The sequence below is a fragment of the Fragaria vesca genome, linkage group LG6 (assembly GCF_000184155.1).
Source record: "Fragaria vesca subsp. vesca linkage group LG6, FraVesHawaii_1.0, whole genome shotgun sequence".
Taxonomy (NCBI): Eukaryota; Viridiplantae; Streptophyta; class Magnoliopsida; order Rosales; family Rosaceae; genus Fragaria; species Fragaria vesca.
Window position 1 is genome coordinate 27,483,875 of NC_020496.1, and position 23,309 is coordinate 27,507,183.

A 23,309-nucleotide genomic window follows, 5' to 3' on the forward strand; every position below is an offset into this window, starting at 1 on the left:
TGCATATCCCTTTCATATATAGTTTCTTTGTAATTAAGATTGAATTATTATGTCAGAGAACTATAGTTTTTTCTTTAAATTTTGTATAAATCACAAAATGTACTAGAGAAATGAAAGAAGAGGTATAAATTCTTTCGCACTGAGTTCTATATAATAGGCAACTTATAATGGATGGTTTGATTGTAAACTAAATTATAGAAACTTATGGTCAAAATGCATCTACAGTTGATAGATTTGAACATAAAGATTCGATTGTTTAAGAGTCTAAAATTTTAAATAAAGTTTCAAATTTGGAACATGAAATAAAACAGTTGGCTGCTCAAGCTATCTAAATGGAGTTTAAATTTCGAAAATAAAATACAGAGGAAATTTTATAAATAGTACCCAAACTAAAGGTCATTCGTCATTTTGATGTCTCAAATTTAAAAACTATTAGTTCGGTACCTCAACATTTAATCCCAATACAATTAACGTACCCTCCATCAATATCAGTGTCAAGTCTATCATTATGCAAACTATCTCAAGAACAATTTCGTCTTTTCGTTTTCTCTTTTTTTTTTCTTTTTTTTTTGGCTATGCCTGTATGTTTTTTTCTCTGGCTTCATGGCCGTGCCAGAAACCTAAAAACTCTCTGGCTCAATCCATGCAAAAACCCATAAAACATTTTTAACTATCCATGCAATACAATAAACTTATATCCCTCACCATCCATGTTTCATACAAAAATCTAACAAGCAAATTGGTAATCTAAAGTTTTAAACCAAAACAAAAACCCATAAGTATGTAAGACTGAAGTTTGTTTGGGGTACAAAGGAGTGAGGGGAGGAAGAGAGAAGGAGAGAGAGCAGTTGCCTGCTCCAAAGATGAAGAAACCCAGACCCGGTACATCTAAAACAACAAGAGACGAAAATATCCCAAAGAAGATGAAGTTTAACGCCGTTAAAGACGACATGTATTGATAGTATGTCGAATTTTGATATTGGGGTACTAATCTAATAGTTTTTGAAGTTAATACACCAATGTGATGAATGACTTGTAATTAGGGTATCATTTGTAAAATTCCCTCTAAAATAAAACAGTTAGTTGCTCAAGCTAAAGAAAACGTGGGGCCCCCGTGTGCATTAACCACAACTCATTTGTTGCAGGCCGGAGACGGTTTGGTTATATAGAACCTACTATTTTGAGTAATAGGGTTACATTTTCTTGGATGAAACATTTTTTTTGCAACTCTAAGCTGGAGAGGGCCTTAAGGGATTGATATTGGCACCTCATAATGAGCAATTTTTCAATAAATATGCGCATCGAACATTTCTGACAATATTGTTGTTTATGTATGTGTTACGTTCAACATATATAGGTCTGACACATTCTTTTTTTCTTTTTTTTTTTGAAAAGTTTGACACATTCTTTATCTTAGTGACTTTTATACCATTGTTGTTGTTCTCGCGTATGTGTTATGTGCGACATAAAATTAGGTCATCCTCAAAGTTTTATGACGGAAATCATTTGTATGCATAAACAATTTAGAAATGGCATCAGAAAAATTCTGATTGGATTGTCACCAAGTATCCTTTCTGATTGATCGGTGATCTGTTACACGTGTATATGTAAAAATTATGTTGCACGTGAGGGCGCATAAGATCTAACATTAGAAAAAGTGACATAAAATCATGATTCACGTGCAGACCAAAAAAATTAGGTTGCATGTGAGGGATGTGTTGGAGGAGATATCCCACATCAGAAAAGTGATAAATAAAATATAACATATAAGTGAGTGTCATACCCAATTATACCGAGGCATTTTATGATTACATACTCGTTAATGATCCACGGGTCACATACGCTTGTCGTTGTTTAACATACTATGTACGTATCATGTGCCAAAGAAGTAGTCCATTGGCCCGTTGAGTTCTAATTGTCATCAAAATGTATGTCTTAAACTCTTAACATGTGTCACATATGTTTAGATGATTTGTTTTTCTTTTGGTCAATTTTGTTTATTCTTCGTTTATTAGATATTTGTCATGTGTCATATTTAAGGCTTTTTCTCATTAAATTATGTAACATTGTTGTTGTTGTTGTTGTACAATGTGCCTAGTTATAATGTACGTGCTACATAAACTCCAATAATTTCTCATTGAATTTTGTAACGTACGTTGTTTTTTTTTTTTGAGAGTATCAACGACGGTATTCTCAAGGCTTTCTAGGCCCAGAGACTAATTTGCACCGAGGGATCATGTCAGAACGCAATAAATTGGGATTTAACTCCAATTAGTGTCGGCTGGGATTCGAACCTGGGTATGGAGGTTCCACACCTAGGCTCTTACCAACTCGACCACTTGTGGTGGTTAATGGGAAAGAAGGTTTAATATAAGTTACATTGTAATACTCTAAATTTTGAATATTCTTGTGAATTTAAAAATGTCTATATACAAATTGTACCCTGGAAGCTTAGCTTCATCAAGGTCAAGCAAATAATTCCCTTTCTAAGATCAACTATTCATTCCAACTTGAAGACTTGGGTCACGGGTCACCCACTCACGTACCTTTCCCATCACTGTAGAATGAACTGAAGATGTACTATGTATAGAAGAGTTCATAAATACTATCCGGGTCCAACAAATTGAAATGAATCCATTAATGAGTGTACCAAATAAGGACACAGTTGGGAGATGGGACTGATTTCAAATATTTGAAACCAAGCTAGCTTGAGCTACTCTTTGCCTGAAGGTCAACCTAAGAACGGTCTGTGATTAATGGAAAGAGTTCTAGTGCAGTCTGATATCAACTCCTTGGGAGGAATGAGATAGATAAAGACAATTTCCAGCAACAAACCAAGTAGAAAAGCTTCCAGTCTTCCACGTTTCCCTTCATGCACTAGTTAGAACAACTAAGCTGGCTAGCTGGTGCTCTCTATCTCTCTCTCTTCTCTCTCGCAAAATTACAGAAAAAATCAAACCTCCATTCTGAGCTACAACGCATTCCATGTTTAGCTAATACAGAGGACCTCGGTTTCTTCACTTGGCCGTATTCAAAAACTAGTGCTGTATGACAAAGAGACAAAGAGAAAGCAGCCAGGTTTTACCTGGTAGTTTGAGTATATAGTTCATGTGCATTTCACACTTTCATTCACTTCATTTGCTTTCTTCTGAAATTTATGTATCTTCTCTCTGGGTCTCTCAGTAGGGAACAGGGATGTTTGGTTGTGAAGAAGAGCAAGGACTTCAAGGACCCCGAGCCCCGAATATGGATCACGGTGTTGCAGAGGGTGAAGAAGAGGAGGAGGAAGTAGAACAGGAAGAGAGCTCAAATGATCACAGTGATTCTCATATTAAACCAGTAGCTCCTCCTTACGTCCCTCCTTGTTATAAACTCAATTCTCGGCTTCGGTGGACTTCTGACCTTCATGCCAGTTTTCTTGATGCTGTCTCTCAGCTTGGTGGCCCTCATAGTCAGTATAGCTCATCCATCACTATTTTCATATATGATTGTATGTGTGTGTCTTATTTTTCAGTCATCTAATGTCACACATTACATAATTTGCAGAGGCAACTCCAAAGTCGATTATGCACATAATGGGTGTTCAGGGACTAACGCTTTTCCAAGTGAAGAGCCACCTCCAGGTCTGTTAATTTGATCTGTTACTTAATTAGTACAAAAGAGAAAATAAAATGCAAGTGCATATAATGTCACTGTTCTAAGTGTTTGATGTGCATATGTACTGCAGAAGTACAGACTTGGAAAGTATGGAATGAAGGAGTGGAGAGAGGGGTCTAGTTCCAGAACAGGTATGATCTTACTCATCAAGAACTGAACAATGATATGTCGTCGGTACAAAATTTAAAGGTTGAGCTAACTTGTGAGTAAAGTTTCACGTTTGAGCTAACCCTAGTTTTTCAATGCCTCTAAATGAAAGAGGACACAGTTTCACAGGTCTTGAAACGGCAAGAGACTGTTACTAGTACTCCTTCCTTGAGCTTGCTGCTACCCCATGAGAATGAGTATGATCAGTTGTCCCTTAGTTAATTTTATCTCTAAATGTTTTTATTTACATTTTCATTTGCATTCTCTCAGCTGACGACTATTTGACATACAGGATTAATGAACTGAGTCAGGAACTGGAACGCCGGAAGGAAGCTCAAGAGAAACTTCGTCTGCGAAATGAGGCAAGTTTTTAGTAGTCATTCATTAGAAACATTTGTTGATGAGAATTGAAATTTGTACAGAACCAAATTTTTATTGGCTAGCTTTCAATTTGCTGATGATTTTGCAGGTTCAGAAGCATTTGCAACTGCGTCAAGAAGCTCAAAGCAGATATTTAAGTCGTGCAGTTGAGAATGCATGTGAAAAGCTTGCTCATCAATTTCTTGGTGGCTGTGCTGCAGACTATGCAGGTGTGTTTGAACAAAATGCTGCTGGTGTAGAAATTATGGGTTCAAAACCACATCAAAAGGATCTACATCTAAACCCTGCATATCATATGACTCAGACTATGCAGCTTAGTTTTGAAAACCAAATCGCTAGTTCTCAACCTCCGAGTGAAGCCCATTTTGCAACCGGAGACCACCTGATCTCAGATGAGCATTCAAGAAATTCATCTGTGCAACATCTCCTAACTTTCAAGATAGATGTGAATAGAGAGGATGAGAGTTTGGTTGATGACCCTGCAGAAGCTTATTTGATTTTGGATACTTCTGAAATGGGAAGTGGCAAGTCTTGAACCTAAATTTTATCAAACCCACCTATCGTTGTTTGCTAATTCAGTGTCAGATTTCTTTTCTCGTTCGGGTAAAATTGTGATAATCTACCTCTGTCGCCAGCAATTTCATCAGACATTCGATCAAATTGCATCCCTGCTCTGGCATACATAAATAACCAAAGAGGAGAACCATATAGGACAAAAGATAAAAGTAATGAGCACAATTTTGATTATCAAGTTTTTACTTTCATTTCAGATATGAAATTGGAGAGAATACAGGGATTGACGGTCCATGACATTACAACTTTCTAGCACAATGTGAATAACTAAAGTTCGTAATCCGAATTGAAGCACAACACTGATTGTAGTAAGAAATAAAATGGGATGTATGAGGTAAAAGGAGAAGCTGCTGCTGGGCTTGTTACAGATGAGGCAGTATACAGAAAATATAGTCTTCATGCAGCACCATCAGAGAGACTCTTGATATGCCGCAATACAATCACCTTAACCAAAAATACTCCTTCCGACATAGCAGACTCATTTCCAACTGTATGATTAACAAAAATACCAGCAAACACTTCTAATCAATCTTGACAGATGCAAATAGGTAATGAACAAAGTAGAAAGACATGAGAAAGCCGATGGTGCCAGTTGACAACATTATTGCAGTTGCCATGATTAACGAGTAACCGAGGTAAAGGGTAGCCGACACAGGGCCACTCAAACTCTGCAGATCAAATACCAAGTAGTTGATGGAGTACAGGAACACATAAAGGGCAACTGACCCTGAAGCAAAGAAAGCCTTCCACCACCACCGCCAATCCTCCACACAGAGATGCATGTATGTGAGAACCACTGAAACTTCAGCACAAACAACCACCAGCAATAGAAGAACTATAAGCAGGAAACCAAAGACGTAATAGAACCTTCCTAGCCAGATGCTGGAAAGGATGAAGAAAAGTTCAATGAACAGGGTTCCAAAGGGAAGTGTCCCGGCACCTAGAACAAGAAGCCATGATGGATATTTGCGTGCAGGAATTTCTCTAGGAATCTGGTTGGTTCTCACAGGATATTGAATAGCCTCAGATCGTGTCCCTAAGAATCCTCCAAGAAGAGTGAGTGGCACTGAAATGCAGAACCAGAGGGAAAAGAGTACAAAATACAAGGAAATAGGAATAGCGCCAGTACTATTGCTCCCCCATAGGATGAAATTCAGAATTGTAAGAATAACAAATACGATTCCAGGAAAGAAGCATGCAACAAACCAGGAAACGGATCTCCACCCTTCTGAAGTTCCCTTTATGGTTCTCCACATTCGGACAGCAACATAACCAGCAATAATACCAAGGAAAAGATATAGAATGATCATGCCTGTCAGTAACATTCCTCGTGAAGCAGGTGACATAAAGCCAAATGCTGCAAAGATGATAGTGACAACTGACATCCCTGTAATCTGAACCCCGTCACCGACCATCACACAAAGAAGCTTTGAGTGATCTGGCTCTCTGAACACATCTCCCACAACAAGCTTCCACCCAGAAAGCTCCTCATTCATCTGAGCTTGCGCTTCTTTGTCCAGTTCTTCATATCTTGTTAAATCCCTCCTCACAGTCCTTAGGAATATGACAAAAACGATACCGGCAAGGAAGAATATCACCATCAATGAATTGAGGATAGAGAACCAGTGCACACGGGCACCCTCCATCTTCAAATAAGCATCCCATCTTGATGGCCATCTTATATCACTTTTCACAAATTCAACCTCATAAGTGAATGACACTCTCTCTTGTTCCCTTATGATTTGAGACTCGGACGCATCTTTGGGACAATTCACCGGTGCGATAGACTTATACATCTCATTTTTACTCATGGTATCAGCGTCGTATTTAACGCTACAAGGGTAAACCTCAAAGCCAACAATCTCATAGCCAGATGCTTTCTTCTTATCTGCTTCTGAAATGACACCCATGCCTTCTTCCCCAGTACCAATTATCTGCACACCACTCCCTTCATACTCATGAATCAAAACCCTGAACTTGAGGTGGTTGATGATGTAATCATCTTTACTTCCATCTGGTGTGAACCCAACAGGATACCCAGTCCACTGGATCGTCGCCCGATTTTGATAAGCATATCTCATGGCGGGCAAATTATCAAGGATCATATTGACCTGATACATATCCCTGGTCCTCTGCTTCAACAGCTTCACCTCATGCTCCTTCAAAGGGTTTGTAGTACACAAGTAAACAGTCTCGTTCATATTCATCCTGAAGCGGTAAGGAGAGCTCTCGATCTCATCTCCCATCAGAAGCTCCCCGAGATTCTCCGCCATCTTCTTGATACCTCCTTGGGGTTTGCAGTACGGCAGACTGTAGTAACTGAACGGAAGCTCAGTCTCAATAGAAGTCAAGGAATTAACCTTGGTAAATATCTCTTGCCCTTTCGAATACGTATGCATGTAGCTCCCAGGGAGATAGAACCCGTTGCAGACATGCGCGAACATAACCAAAACCAGCAATGCCCATAGAAACTCGGGCAGCGTTCTTGATTTCGACACAGCCATCTGAATCGAAACGAAAAAGAACACCCCCACCAAGTGGTATCTAAGCTACTCTCTTAAAAAAGACGCATCCAACAATATATCTACATCAAAAAAAATCCAAAGAAGCTGACATCAGCCTAGAAAGAACAGCAATTTGAGCTAAAGATGATTTCTTTAAGCGAATTAGAACACGAAGCTAATTAGGGTTTACAATCCTACTCCTCAACTACACACAGATCCAGTAATCAACATTCACATGCTCAACAAGATCCAAAACAAAAACAAAAACCTAACACATGCACAGATCCAAGAATTTCAATTTCAAATTCGATTTCAGTTTCAAATCCAGATCTACGAGAATCGAAACTAACTCATGCATGAGAATATTAAGTATTAGTCGTATAAGATAGAGGAAGAACGAACCGGAGTAGATCGGAGAAGGTGAAGCGGAGGTGGAGGGTTGGCTTGGAAACGAAGCCTTCTGGTTTTGGCTTAGCAGAGATGAAGGAACCGACTCTTGTTGCTTTCTTTGGAAAGAAAGTGAAATGGTGGAAATGAGGATGGGACTGGTTTTTGTTCACGCAAAATGAATTGATTCCCCGATCTTGGGTTGGGCCCCAGCTCATGATATTGGATCTTGGACTGTTATGTCTGTGTTTTTTATTTATTTTTTTTCTCTCTCTTTTTTTATTTTATTTTTTAATTAATTTTTTCTTTGACCTTTTTAATAATTTTTTTTCGAAAACATAATAATAATAATTTTTGTGTGAATGAGATGGAGTGATTGAGAGTTTGAGATGTGAGATTAGTGTGTGATTATGATTTGATAGGATTTAAGTGATGATGCGGCTGTGGTGGTTAGAGTTAGGATTAGTCTTACTATTAAAGTAAGGAAACCTTTTTAACGAGGACTTTTAAGTTGAGGACTTGTTAAGAACTTTTCGGCTTATCCCACCTTTCGATCTTATATACACATTTTGATCGTTCAATTTATAGATACAAGCACAGCAAACCACCTGCAAGTTCTAGTCCTGGTATAGTGTCACATTGTATGTAATATCAAACGAAAATATGCTAGTTTCAAACATACTCCAGGTAAAGTCGATCAGAAAGACAAATCATTAAACAAGATGATACGATGCATATTACATTAGATGGAGCAGTTCACAATAACACAAGATAATATCTAAGTTCCGAATGTCAGACTTGGTAGATCATAAGATAACAAAGATCATGGAGGGATACGTAGAGTGTACAGTATCTGTTGAAATTCCTCTTGAACTCATCACTCACCAGTACCCTAGCCCTTTTTTTGGGGGCAGTGTTCAGGCCAGTGATCTAGACCCACGCCACAGATACAACAATGCATCTTAACAACAAAATCTTTTGTTCCACTCCCAGGGATGTAAGAAGCCCAATCATGTCCTTCTGGTAAATTATCATCAGGACCGTATTTTGGTTCATCGTAATCCATCTCCCAAGGATGACCACCCTGTTCAGCAATTTCTGAGCACCCACATCAAGAAAAAGAAAACGAAAAAGAACAAGGTTAAGACATAGAAAAGTTGATTTAATAACGAAATGAGAGAATGAGGAGCAAATCAAATCGAATGAATTTAATAAGAAACACACGCACACACAAGATTAAAGTTAACCGCCCCCTTAGCATTCTAGTGGATCAATGAAGTCACAAACTTAATAATACACAGGTAAGGCCTAACTCTGAATAATCATACACATCAAGACGAGCAAACTTGATCGATGTTATTTTCTAATTACTTTTCTATTATTCAATTCATTAACTCAAATGCAACGCAGATAATTGTATTGATTCTCTCAAAAATCAGAAAGCACACAAATAAAACAAAAGCCTGACCCTAAACTTGCAGTTAATTCGAAATAAAATGACCAACATGAAAAGAAATTTCAGATCAGGAGCATACTTTGAAAAGCACCCTTATAAGACTTGGCCAACCGGTCGTCTTGAGAGAGCAATAGATCCTCGCGGGTAAGATGCAGGCGGTCTAACACATCATTTGGTACTTTGTCTCTTATGGATTTTGATAAGTGGTCTAATGCATGTTGTCGCATCTCATCGGTGATATTCGGCTTCGACTTCTTGGCTGGGTCCTCGACCGTTGGTGGATCTGGCTGCATCTTGTGTGAGGAAGGGATCGGTGCGGATGGGACATCCGTCATGGCTGGCTTCGTTTAGGGTTAGCCGTCTCCTTCGATTTGATTGTTATTTCGATCCAAGGAGAGGAGGACTCACTAGCCTTAGCTAGCCTTTACCCGTGCATATTTACACAGAATCATAATCACGATCAACTAAACATAAGTGTGAGCAGTTAATTAAGTTTACCGTATTATACAGTTATTCGTTATACTAATCGGTAGTTTGTATGATTATTTATTTATTTAATTTGTTTTGATTTTGATTTTGTTTTTACTATAACAACCCTTATTTTTTATTTGTGTTAGTTGATTCATTAAGGGTAATTATGGAAGTTCATAATTTGGTGAAGCTTTTGAGGGCCTGGCTTTATAGTAGTAGAGATTTATGAGTAGATCATTTGTTTAAATTTTCAGCTATATTGAAAATTGTTAAGACATTCATAAGTGTGATTTATCAATTATGAACTTGAACTGTTCATATTTGACAGATTTGGTTTGTCCATTAATTTGATCTAGTTTGTCTTAACGAACACCAATTTGGCTAAAAATTTATAGAAATGATCTACTCATATAAACTTAAAAACTGAACGGATAAGATGTCAAAATGTGATCGAAAAATGAGTTTTTTAAACTATAAACCGAAAAGTCCTTAACTTAAGAGTCCTCATTAGAAGGGCTCCCATCAAAGTAATGAACTTATATGTAGGCATGGTAATGGATTGGATATTTCACCATGAGCATATAATTATGTGCTAATGTGTTTTGGCTTAATTATTATTATATGATGTGCTTTTAGTTGTTAGGAATGAGTTTTATTAAGAGATTGAGGTTATGGCATTTGCATGATGATACAGAAATTCTCAAACAGAGTAGGCGATTGGGTTTTGAGTAGTGGTAAACTAAAGATTCTTAAAGGTGTTGTTTAACTAAAATCTTAAATTAACTATTTGAATAAGTCATTTCTTACAGATTCACATAATATAACATCAAAGTTTCTCACATAATCTTACAGAAGAACATTTCGAGAAGAGAGATTTCAATATTTCCAAACAACAAAGGGGCAGCACTAAAATGTTGTACAACTCTGTTCATTAGTGGAACTTTAGGCTGGTCAAGATGTTGTTGTTCACTGGGTCAGCCAAATGGTCCAACAGGTTTTGGTATGGCCCAACTCCAGTCACAAGGGCTTGGATAAAGTAGCCCAATATGGCTAACATAGCCAATCTCCCATTTTTCACTTCCTTGAGCTTCAACTCGTTCATTGACTTCTCATCCTTTCCAAAACCCAACGGGTTAAATAACGGCCCACCAGGGTAGGCTGGGTTTCCGGATCCTCCCAAGTACTTCTCAAAGCCCAAGAAGTATTGCTTGCTCATGGATCCGGGGTTGTACCAATCCTGGAAACGTCGGTGCTCGGCAAAGCCCATTAGGGCCATCTCCAAAACGAATAGGGTGTAATTGTCAGCCCAGTAGTTATAGGTTCCGGCCGGGGGAATCACACCGGTTTGGAACCAAGGGAGAGCTGTTTCAGGTGGAATAAGTCCGAGCTTCCCAAAAATCTCAGGTGCAATGGCACCGGCTGCACCCAACATGGCAAAACGTCCATTGATGATCTCACCATAGGCTAACCATCTTGGTTCGATAAACCCTCCGGTGCCTTCTGGGTCTGAGAGGCCCAATGGGTCGAATCCAAAGTCACCTGGAAGGCTGCAATTACACATAATTATCAGCCAAAAGTAAATTCACAATAGTGAAATGTTAAGAATTGATAACAGTGTCCAATACTATTTGGTCTAATGACATAAGTCTCTTATTGTAAATGAGAGGTCGTGAGTTTGACTCACAATATTATAACACATTAATTATGTATTTGAATAAAAAAAAAAAAAAAAAAAGAATTGACACTAGTGAAATGTTATGAATTCACACTAGTGAAATGTTATAGAGGAAATTTCATCACTACGAATTCACAATCACATACATTAGCAACAACACAATCAAATTAATGATATGCAAGTTGTGAAGCACTTGAGACTAAAATTTATGCTTTTTACAGTTTTACTTCTAGTAGATGCTCATAGGCACACGATTCTTACTTCTTAGCAATGGGAAAGTAAATTATCATCTTTGTTTAGGGTTTCTTCAGCAGCAACATGGAATAGAAAAGCAGCACATAATAGTAAATTACCTGCCATCCAAGTAAGAAAGACTCTGCTTTGATGCAAACCACAACTGCCTGTCTGCTCCTTGCTGAAATATTCAGAACCCAACACACCATTCAGTGCTTAGTTCTTCCTCAATAACCTCACCATATACATGATTAAGCTTAAAGCCAAAGCATATATAAGTACCTTAACAGGGGGAGTAGTGGCTGCCTTTACAACAAAGGAAGCTGATTTCCTCACCCCAAATGGAGACTGAGCTGATCTTCCTCCTAGCAAGTTCCTCGCAACCTCTTTCGAGGCGGTTAACGACGACGACGACACCAGGGCTTGTGCTGCCATTCTTTCTCTCTAGAGCTCTCTACTCTTTCTTCTTCTGTGAATCTCGAATAAGTTTTCTCAGTATCAAAGTCTGAGAGCTTATGAACCAGAAACTCGTACATGTAATGTAAATAATCGAGGGTGAGGACAGAAAGAGTGGGGCAGAGAGCACCAAGATTTGTGGGCACTGTTGGGAGTGAACTCCTGGTGGACATTGGAGCTGCCCCAGGTTCCAGATTAGGTTAGGATCTCACTGTCCAACAATGGATGTCCACGTGGAGTGCTTGACCTGGATAAGGGATATTGCAGAATTTCCAATGGATACTGATTTTTAGGAAACAAATTTTGAGTGGATTCTACATTCGAAATATGTGATAAAGTTAAAACACAAGCACTTCGCAGCTCCAGAGCAATTTGATGTCATATCTTTATGACTTGGAGGTTAAGTGCCTTGTACGTACCCTAGAACTATCAGCTAGCTAGGTTACATACCCTAATAATCTTCAATTGATAAATGCAATTACACTACTGTATGTTTATATATAGTATAAATGCACTTGCCCTTACACTACTGTATTCATAGTTGAATCCCATAAAGACATGTGCATAGGTCCATCTTCTAATAAGAATTAAATTTAGTTTACCCCTATGAGGTTTAAGAGTAACTTCTTGTTAATCTCTATATTTTCAATTTCATCAGTTTACCCCTCAAACTTTTGAATTTTCCTCAACCGCGACCAATGTCTTATCTTCTGTCCAAATCAGACGTTAATTATCTTCTGTCCAAATCAGACGTTAATTGCTGATAATTTTAATTTTAACTGTGAGGCCCGTATATATAATTAACGGGCAATTCAAACAGAATATGAGAATTTGAAAAGTTCAGGAGTAAACTGATGAAATTAAAAGTATAGGGGCTAACATGAAGTCACCCTTAAACCACAAGGGGGTAAACTGAATTTATTTATTCTAATAATTACAAGAAGCCTACAACATCTATACATTCAAGGAGCAATTGTAACAAAGAACGTACAAAAGACGATGCTTCAGTCTATTTTGAATATATTCAGTCTTTCAATTGGTATCAGAGCTTCCACCAATATAATCTTTTAAGTATAAGTGCTACTTTTGCAAAAAGCATAGACACCATGAGGAAGGATTGCAGTGGTTGCAATTACCCTTCTTAATCATCCAAGTCTTGAAACCACTGTAATCTTTCTTCATGTGCACCTGCTTCTTACAAAAATAGCTCTTGTACTTACAAGTTCCATTGGTGGAAGCTCTGATCCAAATTGAAGAACTGAATTTAAATAGAGGTGATAGGTGATGTAGGCTTCTTGAGATGAGAACATAGCTAGACCTATGCTCATGTATTTATAGGATCAAACTAGTCCTTGCCCATCAAAGAAACCTAGTTGTACTCCATAAGATTTACAATAGATATGAGATCATACAAGAATATATTATGGATTCCTTATTCAATATGTAAACTATATATTATCCATATATTATTATATATTGCATTCCTTATACAAACTGGTAACATTTGAATTATGCTCAATCAATTGCTTAAGTTATAAGTCTCATAACTAACATCTTTAGTCCAAATTCCTCTTGAGTAATTTATTTAGATTTCCCTTTGAGAGAAGTGATATATTGAGAGCCTTAAAACGGAGTAACTAATGAAGTGCTAAGGCTTTGGTTTAAACAAAACTGTAGCACTACCCAAAAAACAAAAAACAGAACTTTCATCTATGTAGCATTTCAAAAGCTTCCGAGGAGCAAAGCAAGCGTTGGTCATACGAGTTTGAAAAATATAATGTAACCTTTGTACCCCTCTAACCCTCCAAGTTTTTATTCAAGAAAAAAAACTCTCCAAGTTCATTTCCTCATGTCTTGTACCGTTTGGTGTAGTGACATAAATTTCTATTATTTGTAAGTGAGAGGTTGTGAGTTTGACTTACCCACAATATTGTATCATATTAATTGTGTATTTGATAAAAAAAAAAATCATTTCCTCAAATCTGGTAATCAGAAATATCAAAGCCCAACAAATGTAGCCCAACCCAAATTTCAAGACCCAACGTATGAGAAAAGAAAACAAACTTCATGAGTCCCTACTAGGATCGACCACAGCGGATCATAACCTGTAAATATCTGTCACTTTCGTTCCATAAAGCCCTTAAACCCTTCTCTGAGATTTTTGTCACTCTCTTCCTTTCCGCCTCTCTTAAACCCTAAACCCGAAACCTCTCTCTCTTTCTGGGTTTACCCATCCCACTCCCTCAAACCCTAAACCCACCAAAATGATGAGCGTAATTCTCCGGCGGTCACCCACAATCGCCGCCACGCGCGCCGTCGCCGCCATCGAAACCCTACTGATCAACCGCCTCTCATTTCCTTCCCTCCCGGCGAATGGCGATCTCGGCGCCGGCGAGGCTAAGCTCTCATGGTTCCAAGTTCGGGACTTTCATGCGAAACCTGGGCCGTTGAGCTTCCGGGCATCGCCGACGACTATGTTCGGCTCCCAGGTGGCTTTGGAGGATGACTACGACGTGTCGTCTAAACCGAGCGGCGACGAGGGGCTCGAGATTTCGAGGCTAGGGATTGATAAGGAGATTGTGTCTGCTTTGGCCAAGAAGGGGATCACTAAGCTTTTCCCCATTCAGGTACTTTTACCATTTACCCAATTTTATGTGCTATTGTGTTTATGAGAGAATGATTAGGAAGTAAGAAAGTGTTTAAATTTCGAAACTTTTTTCGGGTTTGTTGATTTTTGTATTGGGGATTTTTGTGTTGTGTAGAAAGCTGTGTTGGAGCCTGCAATGCAAGGACGTGATATGATTGGTCGTGCTAGAACCGGAACCGGGAAGACTCTTGCGTTTGGGATTCCGATATTGGATAAGATCATTCGATACAATGCCAAACATGGGTTAGTTTCTTTGATGAGAGGCTCATTTGTTAGATTAGTAGTAGATTTTTGTAATTGGGTTTTTAACTTTGTTTTGTTATACAGGCGTGGGAGGAATCCTTTGGCTTTGGTTATGGCGCCGACGAGAGAGCTTGCGAAGCAGGTTGACAAGGAGTTCCAAGAGGCAGCTCCTGGCTTGGATACTATTTGTTTGTATGGTGGTACGCCCATTGGGAGTCAGATCGGGCAGCTTGGCTATGGTACTGATGTGGCTGTGGGCACACCTGGGCGAATTATTGATCTGATTGATAGGGGTGCTTTGAATTTATCTGAAGTTCAGTTCATTGTTCTTGACGAAGCCGATGAGATGCTTAAAGTGGGATTTCAGGAGGCAGTCGAGCAAATCTTGAGGAGCGTACCAAAGCAACGTCAAACCTTGTTGTTCTCTGCAACAATGCCGCCTTTCATTAGAAGTCTTACTCAGAAGTACCTAAATAATCCAGCAGTTATTGATCTTGTAAGTGTACATTTTTATTTGCTCTGTTCTACTTCAGCCAACATTAGTAGGAAACATCTTTGTTTGATTAGGTGCAAGAAAGTTAACAGGTTTGCATGTGCTTTAGGTTGGGGACAATGATCAGAAATTAGCAGATGGAATTACCCTGTATTCTATTGCTGCAGACTCATATGGAAAAGGATCGATCCTTGGACCTCTTATAACAGTAAGTATATATAATTTTCTTGTTTTGGTTTTTGCCTTGTAAACCTTGAGTTGTTTAAGAATCTTGGTCTTGCCTTTTCAACATGTGGTTGATACTCACCATAAGATGTGTGATTATTAGGAACATGCAAAAGGAGGGAAGTGCATTATTTTTGTTGGGAGAAAACGTGATGCTGATAATTTGGCATATGCCCTGTCAAGAAGCCATAAATGTGAGGCTTTGCATGGGGATATTTCACAACAGCACAGGGAAAGGGCACTATCAGGTTTTCGAGAAGGGCGTTTCAATGTTTTAGTTGCCACTGATGTTGCCGCTCGTGGGCTTGATGTACCCAATGTTGATCTGGTGAGCTTTTCTTTTAACTGTTTTCATTTTGTTGAGTGTAATGTTATTAGATAGTCAACTTGTTCCTTGACTAATCTGCGTGTATGAACAATGTCCATTTCCTCTGTTTTATTGTTAATGATGTGATTAAAGTGTTGAATGCTTCCAACTTAGGTCCATATATGGTTATTGTTGTGATATTGTTTTGGGATTAAATCAGGGACAAAGACTTCCTACTGACTCCAATTTTTCCTTGTACTTGTGTGCTTAGGTGATACACTATGAGCTTCCAAACAATTCAGAAATATTTGTTCATCGGTCAGGCCGAACAGGTCGTGCTGGGAAGAAAGGAAGTGCTATTCTGATTTACTCACAAGACCAAGCCAGGAACGTCCAAATAATTCAACGCGATGTAGGATGTAAATTTATAGAGGTAAAGATCAATTTTCTTTACATTACTCACAGTTTACGACCTGAGTATAACAAAGCATGACTTGGATATCAAGTGTTTTTGGGCAAGCCAATAGGTTAAAAAGTGGCACGATAAGTTGTTGACATCAGTATGTTATACCCTATTTAAATTTTCTTCGGTAATATTTGTTAATGCACTTAAACCATCAATTATATTCAAGAGTTTAGTGCAATGAGCAGGCAATCTGCCTATGTGCTGCTTAGTTTGAGTTCAAGCGTGCTTAGACAACTCACTGATTGGGAGTTATTTTCTTGTCAATTGTCGGGCACTTTGTTTACATATGTAGTAATCTAGACTAATTGTTATTTTCTGTTAATCAGCTTCCCCGGATTGCTGTTGATAGTAGCATTGCAAGCATGTTCTCTGACAGAGGTAACAGTGGTCGTTTTGGTGGTTCTGGGGGACCTGGATATGGTCGACCGGCAAGCCGAGGTGGAAACTTTGGTAATTCAAGTTTTGGCCGATCCGGATCTGGTGGTTTTGGTAGTTCTGGAGGGTTTGGTGGTTCCGACCGTTCAAGTGGTTTTGGAGGGTTTGGTGGTTCTGACCGTTCAAGTGGTTTCGGAGGGTTTGGTGGTTCTGATCGTTCAAGTGGTTTCGGAGGGTTTGGTGGTTCCGATCGTTCAAGCGGTCGTTCAAGTGGTTCTAAGAGCTTCGGAGGAGATCGCCAGAGTGGCTTTGGTGACAATAATTCTAGCCGCTTTGGAAGCTTTGGAAATAACAAAGGAGGGTTTGGTGGTTCTGATTTCTGATTAAATGCTGGGACAAGAAGAGCCTTCTGATTTGATTGAATGGTAAATATGAAAATTTTGATTAGTTTTTCTCTTTTTGTTCTTTATCTTTATTTTGCCTTGTGGATCTTTATGTTCTTTTAGATGAAACATGCCACTATGATTGGTTTTTACTTATGAAGTTCTTACACAATTGTCTTGATCATCAGGTAAGAAGAAGCTATGGGACGACATAGGAAGAACAAAGATTAGCTTTAGAGCAATTCTTTCCATATGAGAGGCATGGTGGTGCACAGGCTTCTACAAGTTTTTAATTACTGAAGTAGAAGTCTGATATTTTAATGTTGATAGTAAATTCATAAATTCTGGTATGTAGCGAACACGAATCTGACGGGGGCTCTTCATGTAATTTATCTTATTCGTTTATGTCAAACCATTGGTCTTTTTATTGAAGTCTTAGATATAGTGATTTACTTGGTTGTGTAAGATATTATTATGAAGTATACAATAACCCAAACACTTGGTTCCATAATGGAAATGATGTTCAGTTCTTGAATCACTCATTTGCGTGTTAGATAGCAGAATTAACCACAGCAAACGTCTTCGAAAATATAGAGGGGCAAATACTTGCAGTACGCAAATTAGATCACATATGATGATTAAGTTCGTGCTTTCTGCCATAGCTTTCGGATTTGCTTCGTTTTCCACCAAATCTAAACCAACTTGCGGCCGTCACGAACTTTCGTTGCTCAAAAGAGTGCCTCGATTGTTTTTGCGATCAAACTCGGTTATGTTACTCGATGTTTTTGGGGCATCCTGCCTTGTGTGTAGTGTCCCGAACGGTGTAAAGGATGGAAAATGTTGGTGGCCGATCCTCTTAAAGCAGCGCATGGAATTGTTTTTTAGATTAATTATAAAATACCATCCGAATTATGATGTTATATTCATTTTCATACCTAACTATTAAAAACTTGTATTTTCATACTCGAAATTTTATTCTGTTAGCATTTTGATACTCTGATCACTAATACCATTAAATTTTGAAGGCATTTACGTCATTTTAATAAATATATCATTTTTTACATTTACTTTAACAAATTTATTTTTTGAGGTTATCAAATACAAATAAAACAATTTACTTTAGCAAAAATATTCAAAAAAAAGAACTCCAAAAATTAAAAATTTTTTTTTTCAAACAACATTTTGATGGTTATCAAATAAAAATAAAGAAAACATTTTCCATCTTGGTGTTTTGTAATTAATCCTTGTTTTTTTAGGATGAAGCTGCTCTTCCTCATGTATGATTTACTTAAGCTTAATTCTGATGGTTATGTGTTGGCTGATTCTCATAATGCAGGTGTTTTTGTTTTTAGACAACATGATGGACTTCCGGTGTTAGCAGCTGTTGAAGGTCTCTCTTTTAAGACTCGGTATATTTTTCAACCGGCAACATAGTAAAAATGCTACATTTATTTGTATAATGATGCTCTACGTGAGTTTTGACATTTTGATGTGTCACCATTTGTGTAAAGCAATTGTAGTTGCAATATTATGTACAACCATTGCTTAATACATTTGTTTTGTAGGAATTCCTATTATTATTGTGGGTAATTTGTAATTCTTCTAATCTTACATGCATGTAATCTCAATGTCTCCTATGTATTCTCTTGTTTCTTTGATTGAGGGCTTGCCTTGACCATTCATAAAAAAAGAAAAAGAAAAAAGAGTTTAAGGAAAAACACAGTTCGAACGAGTAAAATATTGACGACCATGGAAATTTCGATGGTTTGAAAAAAAGAAATTTCGATGGATATATGGAGATAATATCTAATATCGATGAAAATTTTACCAAATTTTATCTAAAAGTTATATATTCGACCAAAAGCAGACTAAATATAAAATATCGAAAAGATATAAAAATTAATATCGATAATTCTAAAAAATAGAAATTTCAAGAAAATATATTTTACTCCTTTAGTTCGATTAGATCTGTACAAAAGTATAAAAGTCCGACTCGATGAAATTTGAGATTTACTCCAGGTAGAAAAACAACACTGGTTCAAACTTCAAAGCTTCACTCTTTCACAAGTCACGACACAACAGCTGACACAAATATCTCACTGAGAAACCCCCCATTCCACCAATTCAACTCCACAAACCCTAAAACCCTAAACCCCGAATCACCTCTGATTACGCCCCCAAAATGATGAGCATCATGCTCCGGCGAACACCCACGATGGCGCGCAACCTCGCCGCCATCGAAACGCTCCTCACAAACCGCCTCCCCTTCCCTCCGATGTCATCATCCGGCCACCTGATTCCGGCCTCATCCGACGTCGGCGGCGAGGCTAAAACCTCCCACGGGTTTCAAGTTCGGAACTTTCACGCGAAATCGATGCCTTTGAATTATCGCGCATCGCCGACTCTGGACGCCGCCCAGTTCGCCGTGGAGGACGGCCAGTACGACGTGTCGTCTAAAGCGAGCGGCGACGAGGGCCTCGAGATTTCGAAGCTAGGGATTGATAAGGAGATTGTGTCTGCTTTGGCCAAGAAGGGGATCACTAAGCTTTTCCCCATTCAGGTAATTTAGTCATTTCCCCAATTGTATTTGCTGTGTTAATGTTTATGAGAGAATGATTAGGAAGTAAGAAAGTGTTTAAATTTCGAAACTTTTTTCGGGTTTGTTGATTTTTGTATTGGGGATTTTTGTGTTGTGTAGAGAGCTGTGTTGGAGCCAGCAATGCAAGGCCGTGATATGATTGGTCGTGCTAGAACTGGAACTGGGAAAACTCTTGCGTTTGGGATTCCCATTTTGGACAAGATCATTCAGTACAATGCCAAACATGGGTTTGTTTCTTCAGTCACACTCATTTTGTTAGATTAGTAGTAGATTTTGTAATCGGGTTTAACTTGATGTTTTGTTATACAGGCGTGGGAGGAATCCCTTAGCGTTGGTGTTGGCTCCGACGAGGGAGCTGGCGAAGCAAGTTGACAAGGAATTCTATGAGACGGCACCGAGTTTGGATACGATTTGTGTTTATGGTGGTACACCCATTGGAAGGCAGATGGGCCAGCTTGACCATGGAGTTGATGTGGCGGTTGGCACACCTGGTCGTGTGATTGATCTTCTCAAGAGGGGTGCGTTGAATCTATTGGAAGTTCAGTTTGTTGTTCTTGATGAAGCTGATCAGATGCTTCAAGTGGGATTTCAGGAGGATGTGGAGATAATCTTGGAGAGGCTACCTAAGAAACGTCAGACCTTGTTGTTCTCTGCAACAATGCCTACTTGGATCAAAAATCTTACTAGGAACTACCTAACAAATCCGGTGGTTATTGATCTTGTAAGTTTTACATTTTTGTTGTAGTCTGTTCTGACTTAGGCCATTATTGGCATCCATTACTTAGGGTCTGAGCACTAGCGATGACATCACTCAACTCAGGGCAACAGGCTGTACGGTGATTTCATATGAATGGAAATTGATTTTTATTTTGGTCATTGCATCACTGGAAAATTGTATGATCAACTTGTCATTCCCATTTCATGGCTACATGTAGAGGTAGCAACTGTTTTGGTGAGATTTTATTTTGAAAAAATAGTGTAACATGAGAAATCTGCTATGTTATGATCTGACTTTGGAGTGAATATGTAGGGTTTATAGGATGTTCAATTACCTATTTTAGATTTTTAGTGTAAGAAAATTAACAAACTTCCATGTGTTTTAGGTTGGGGATTCTGATCAGAAATTGCCAGATGGAATTTCCCTATACTCGATTGCTGCAGACTCGTATGGAAAAGCATCAATTATTGGACCACTGATAACAGTAAGTAATCATAACTTTATCATTTAATTCTATGTTTCAAGGTTGACTGCTTTTATATTAATATTCTTTTTCCCCTGTAAAATTTGATTTCAGTTTTCTATTTGCATATGTTTGAGGAAGTTCATAAATTCTTGGTCTTACACTTCCCTCACGGCTTCCCTCACCCTAGATATGTATTTGTTAGGAACATGCAAAAGGAGGAAAGTGCATTGTTTTTACTCAGACAAAGCGTGATGCTGATCGATTGGCATCTGCCATGGGAAGACAGTATAACTGTGAGGCTTTGCACGGGGACATTTCACAACAGCAGAGAGAAAGGACGCTTTCAGGCTTCCGAGATGGGCGTTTCAATATTCTAGTTGCCACTGATGTTGCTGCTCGTGGGCTTGATGTACCCAATGTTGATCTGGTGAGTTTTCTCTAGCTATTCTCCTCCCATTGAGTTAAATGTTAAATTTAGGAAGCATTCGGTTCATTATGAATATAGTTTTACATATGAATATCTTTTTCCTTTATTTTATTGTTAATGATGTCATGAACTCATGATAGCTCTGGCATTCTATCTAGTCAGGCCCATATTGCTATGTAGTCAAATAGAGGACTCAGAATTTTACTGACGTAATTGTATTGTTGTTTTCTGTGCAGGTGATACATTACGAGCTCCCAAATAATTCAGAAATATTTGTTCATCGGTCAGGCAGAACAGGCCGTGCTGGGAAGAAAGGAAGTGCTATTCTTATTTACTCACAGGATCAAACCAGGAATGTCAGGCTGATTGAAAGAGATGTTGGATGCAGATTTACTGAGGTACCTACAAAGATTAAGACTAACAAAAATAAGATTTGGATTATAGGTTATGGATAAATTCATTGATAAGCTAGATAGTGGCTTGACAGTAAATAAGATCATGATGGTATGCACTCGTCAAAGTCTGAAAATTAATATCTCTATATGCAATTTTATGTCTTTTTGCTTAGTTTGAGTCAGCCTCCCACAGGCATGATTCTCTCCAGTATTCTTAGCAAAATATCTGTGTTACAGTATGTATTATCCTAGATTGATTGTGTGATTTTGTTCTGATCAACACAGCTTCCCCACATTGCTGTTGACAGTGGAAGTGCAGACATGTTTGACATAGGAAGCGGTGGTCGATTTAATCGTTTTGGTGGTCCAGGGGGAGGGGGACCTGGATTTGGACGTTCTGGACCTGGGGGTAGATATAATGGGCCTAATTCAGGTCGTTTTGGTTCCTTTGGTGATTCTGGTCAATCTAGCACTGGTCGAGGTGGAAACTTTGGCAATTCAGGTTTCGGTCGCTCAGGTGGTTTTGGGAATTCCGACCGTTCAGGTGGTTTTGGGAATTTCGACCGTTCAGGTGGTTTCGGAAGTTCTGATCGTTCAAGTGGTTTTGGAAGTTCTGGCCGTTCAAGTGGTTTTGGAAGTTCTGACCGTTCTGGTGGTTTTGGTAGTTCTGAACGTTCAGGTGGTTTTGGAGGAGGGTTTGGTAGTTCGGATCGTTCAGGTGGATTCAGAGATCGTTCCGGTGGTTCTAGGAACTATGGTTTAGATCGCCAAAGTGGATTTGATGACAACAATTCTAGCCATTTTGCAGATGATCAAGATGCAGGGAGATGAGCCTTTTGATTTTAATACATGGTAAATCTAAATTTTTACTTTCGTCTTTGGTGCGTTATTTTCATTCCACTGTTACCACTGCTTTCACTAGATAGTGATGTTGAGATTCTCACTTGTCTGTTTCGCAGTATCAACTAAGCTGCAACTGGGAGGAAACGGTTACTGGAACACCGAGAGGAAAAGATTATCCGAACAAGGAGGAAAGTTATATGAACCATTTGTTTCCGTATTTCAAAGGGAAAGATAAGAGGCGTGTGGAGAAATGGTGCATTCATTTGCACCTAAAAATAGTGAAAAGGTGCCTATAAGTAGAAGTCATTAGATAGTTAGCTGTTGATAAGTTTATAATTCTGGTATGAAGCAAAATTTACCCTATTACATAAAAGAGAGGAGGGCTCTGTCATGTAATTTATTTCTTAGCATCATGTATCTGTTTTTTCAATGGTTCATCTTTTGTTTGAAGTTTCAGTAATGCTGGAAACTGTAGTAGTTGAATCAGCAATGTTTCGATAAACAGTTTTGTTGCTAGTTCAAGTTGAATACCTTAGTTGCTGCATCGCCTGCATGCCTTCCGCGAGTTTGGGCTCCAAATAGAGGTAGCGAAGATGGAGAATTCTTTTGCTTCCTAGAACATTGTCACCACGAGATTTTCTGAAAATTATTCTGTACCTTTAAGCTCACCACTCTGTAGAGCAAGCTTGTTAACTGACGCCTTGACTAAGAATCACAAACTCAGGTGAGAGAAGAAGTAATTTTAGTCCACAAGTATGCTACAGTCCATAATCGTTGGTAG

At 38.6% G+C, this 23,309-nt stretch overlaps 4 protein-coding genes across 4 annotated transcripts; 2 read left to right on the forward strand and 2 right to left on the reverse strand.

Annotated features, from left to right (window-relative positions):
* Positions 1-4,926: 4,926 nt before the first annotated feature.
* On the reverse strand, positions 4,927-7,787 carry LOC101296306 (transmembrane 9 superfamily member 4-like). The gene is made up of 2 exons (XM_004303864.1): positions 7,665-7,787; positions 4,927-7,342 (listed from the first exon to the last, which is right to left on the reverse strand). The coding sequence occupies exon 2, from the start codon at positions 7,260-7,262 to the stop codon at positions 5,280-5,282; it is 1,983 nt and encodes a 660-aa protein (XP_004303912.1). The 5' UTR covers positions 7,263-7,342; positions 7,665-7,787; the 3' UTR covers positions 4,927-5,279.
* Positions 7,788-10,336: 2,549 nt separating this feature from the next.
* LOC101296588 (chlorophyll a-b binding protein 8, chloroplastic-like) lies at positions 10,337-11,992 on the reverse strand. The gene is made up of 3 exons (XM_004303865.1): positions 11,768-11,992; positions 11,605-11,666; positions 10,337-11,123 (listed from the first exon to the last, which is right to left on the reverse strand). Exons 1-3 carry the CDS (start codon positions 11,918-11,920, stop codon positions 10,508-10,510), a joined length of 831 nt encoding a protein of 276 aa, XP_004303913.1. The 5' UTR covers positions 11,921-11,992; the 3' UTR covers positions 10,337-10,507.
* Positions 11,993-14,104: 2,112 nt separating this feature from the next.
* Positions 14,105-17,589, forward strand: LOC101296881 (DEAD-box ATP-dependent RNA helicase 53-like). Its single transcript, XM_004303866.1, has 8 exons — positions 14,105-14,568; positions 14,704-14,831; positions 14,916-15,327; positions 15,434-15,532; positions 15,653-15,877; positions 16,128-16,289; positions 16,649-17,122; positions 17,269-17,589. The coding sequence occupies exons 1-7, from the start codon at positions 14,206-14,208 to the stop codon at positions 17,078-17,080; spliced, it is 1,821 nt and encodes a 606-aa protein (XP_004303914.1). The 5' UTR covers positions 14,105-14,205; the 3' UTR covers positions 17,081-17,122; positions 17,269-17,589.
* A 1,561-nt stretch (positions 17,590-19,150) lies between these two features.
* LOC101297167 (DEAD-box ATP-dependent RNA helicase 53-like) lies at positions 19,151-22,531 on the forward strand. The gene is made up of 8 exons (XM_004303867.1): positions 19,151-19,640; positions 19,779-19,906; positions 19,989-20,400; positions 20,783-20,881; positions 21,066-21,290; positions 21,527-21,688; positions 21,971-22,403; positions 22,494-22,531. Exons 1-8 carry the CDS (start codon positions 19,263-19,265, stop codon positions 22,514-22,516), a joined length of 1,860 nt encoding a protein of 619 aa, XP_004303915.1. The 5' UTR covers positions 19,151-19,262; the 3' UTR covers positions 22,517-22,531.
* The last annotated feature ends 778 nt before the right edge of the window (positions 22,532-23,309 follow it).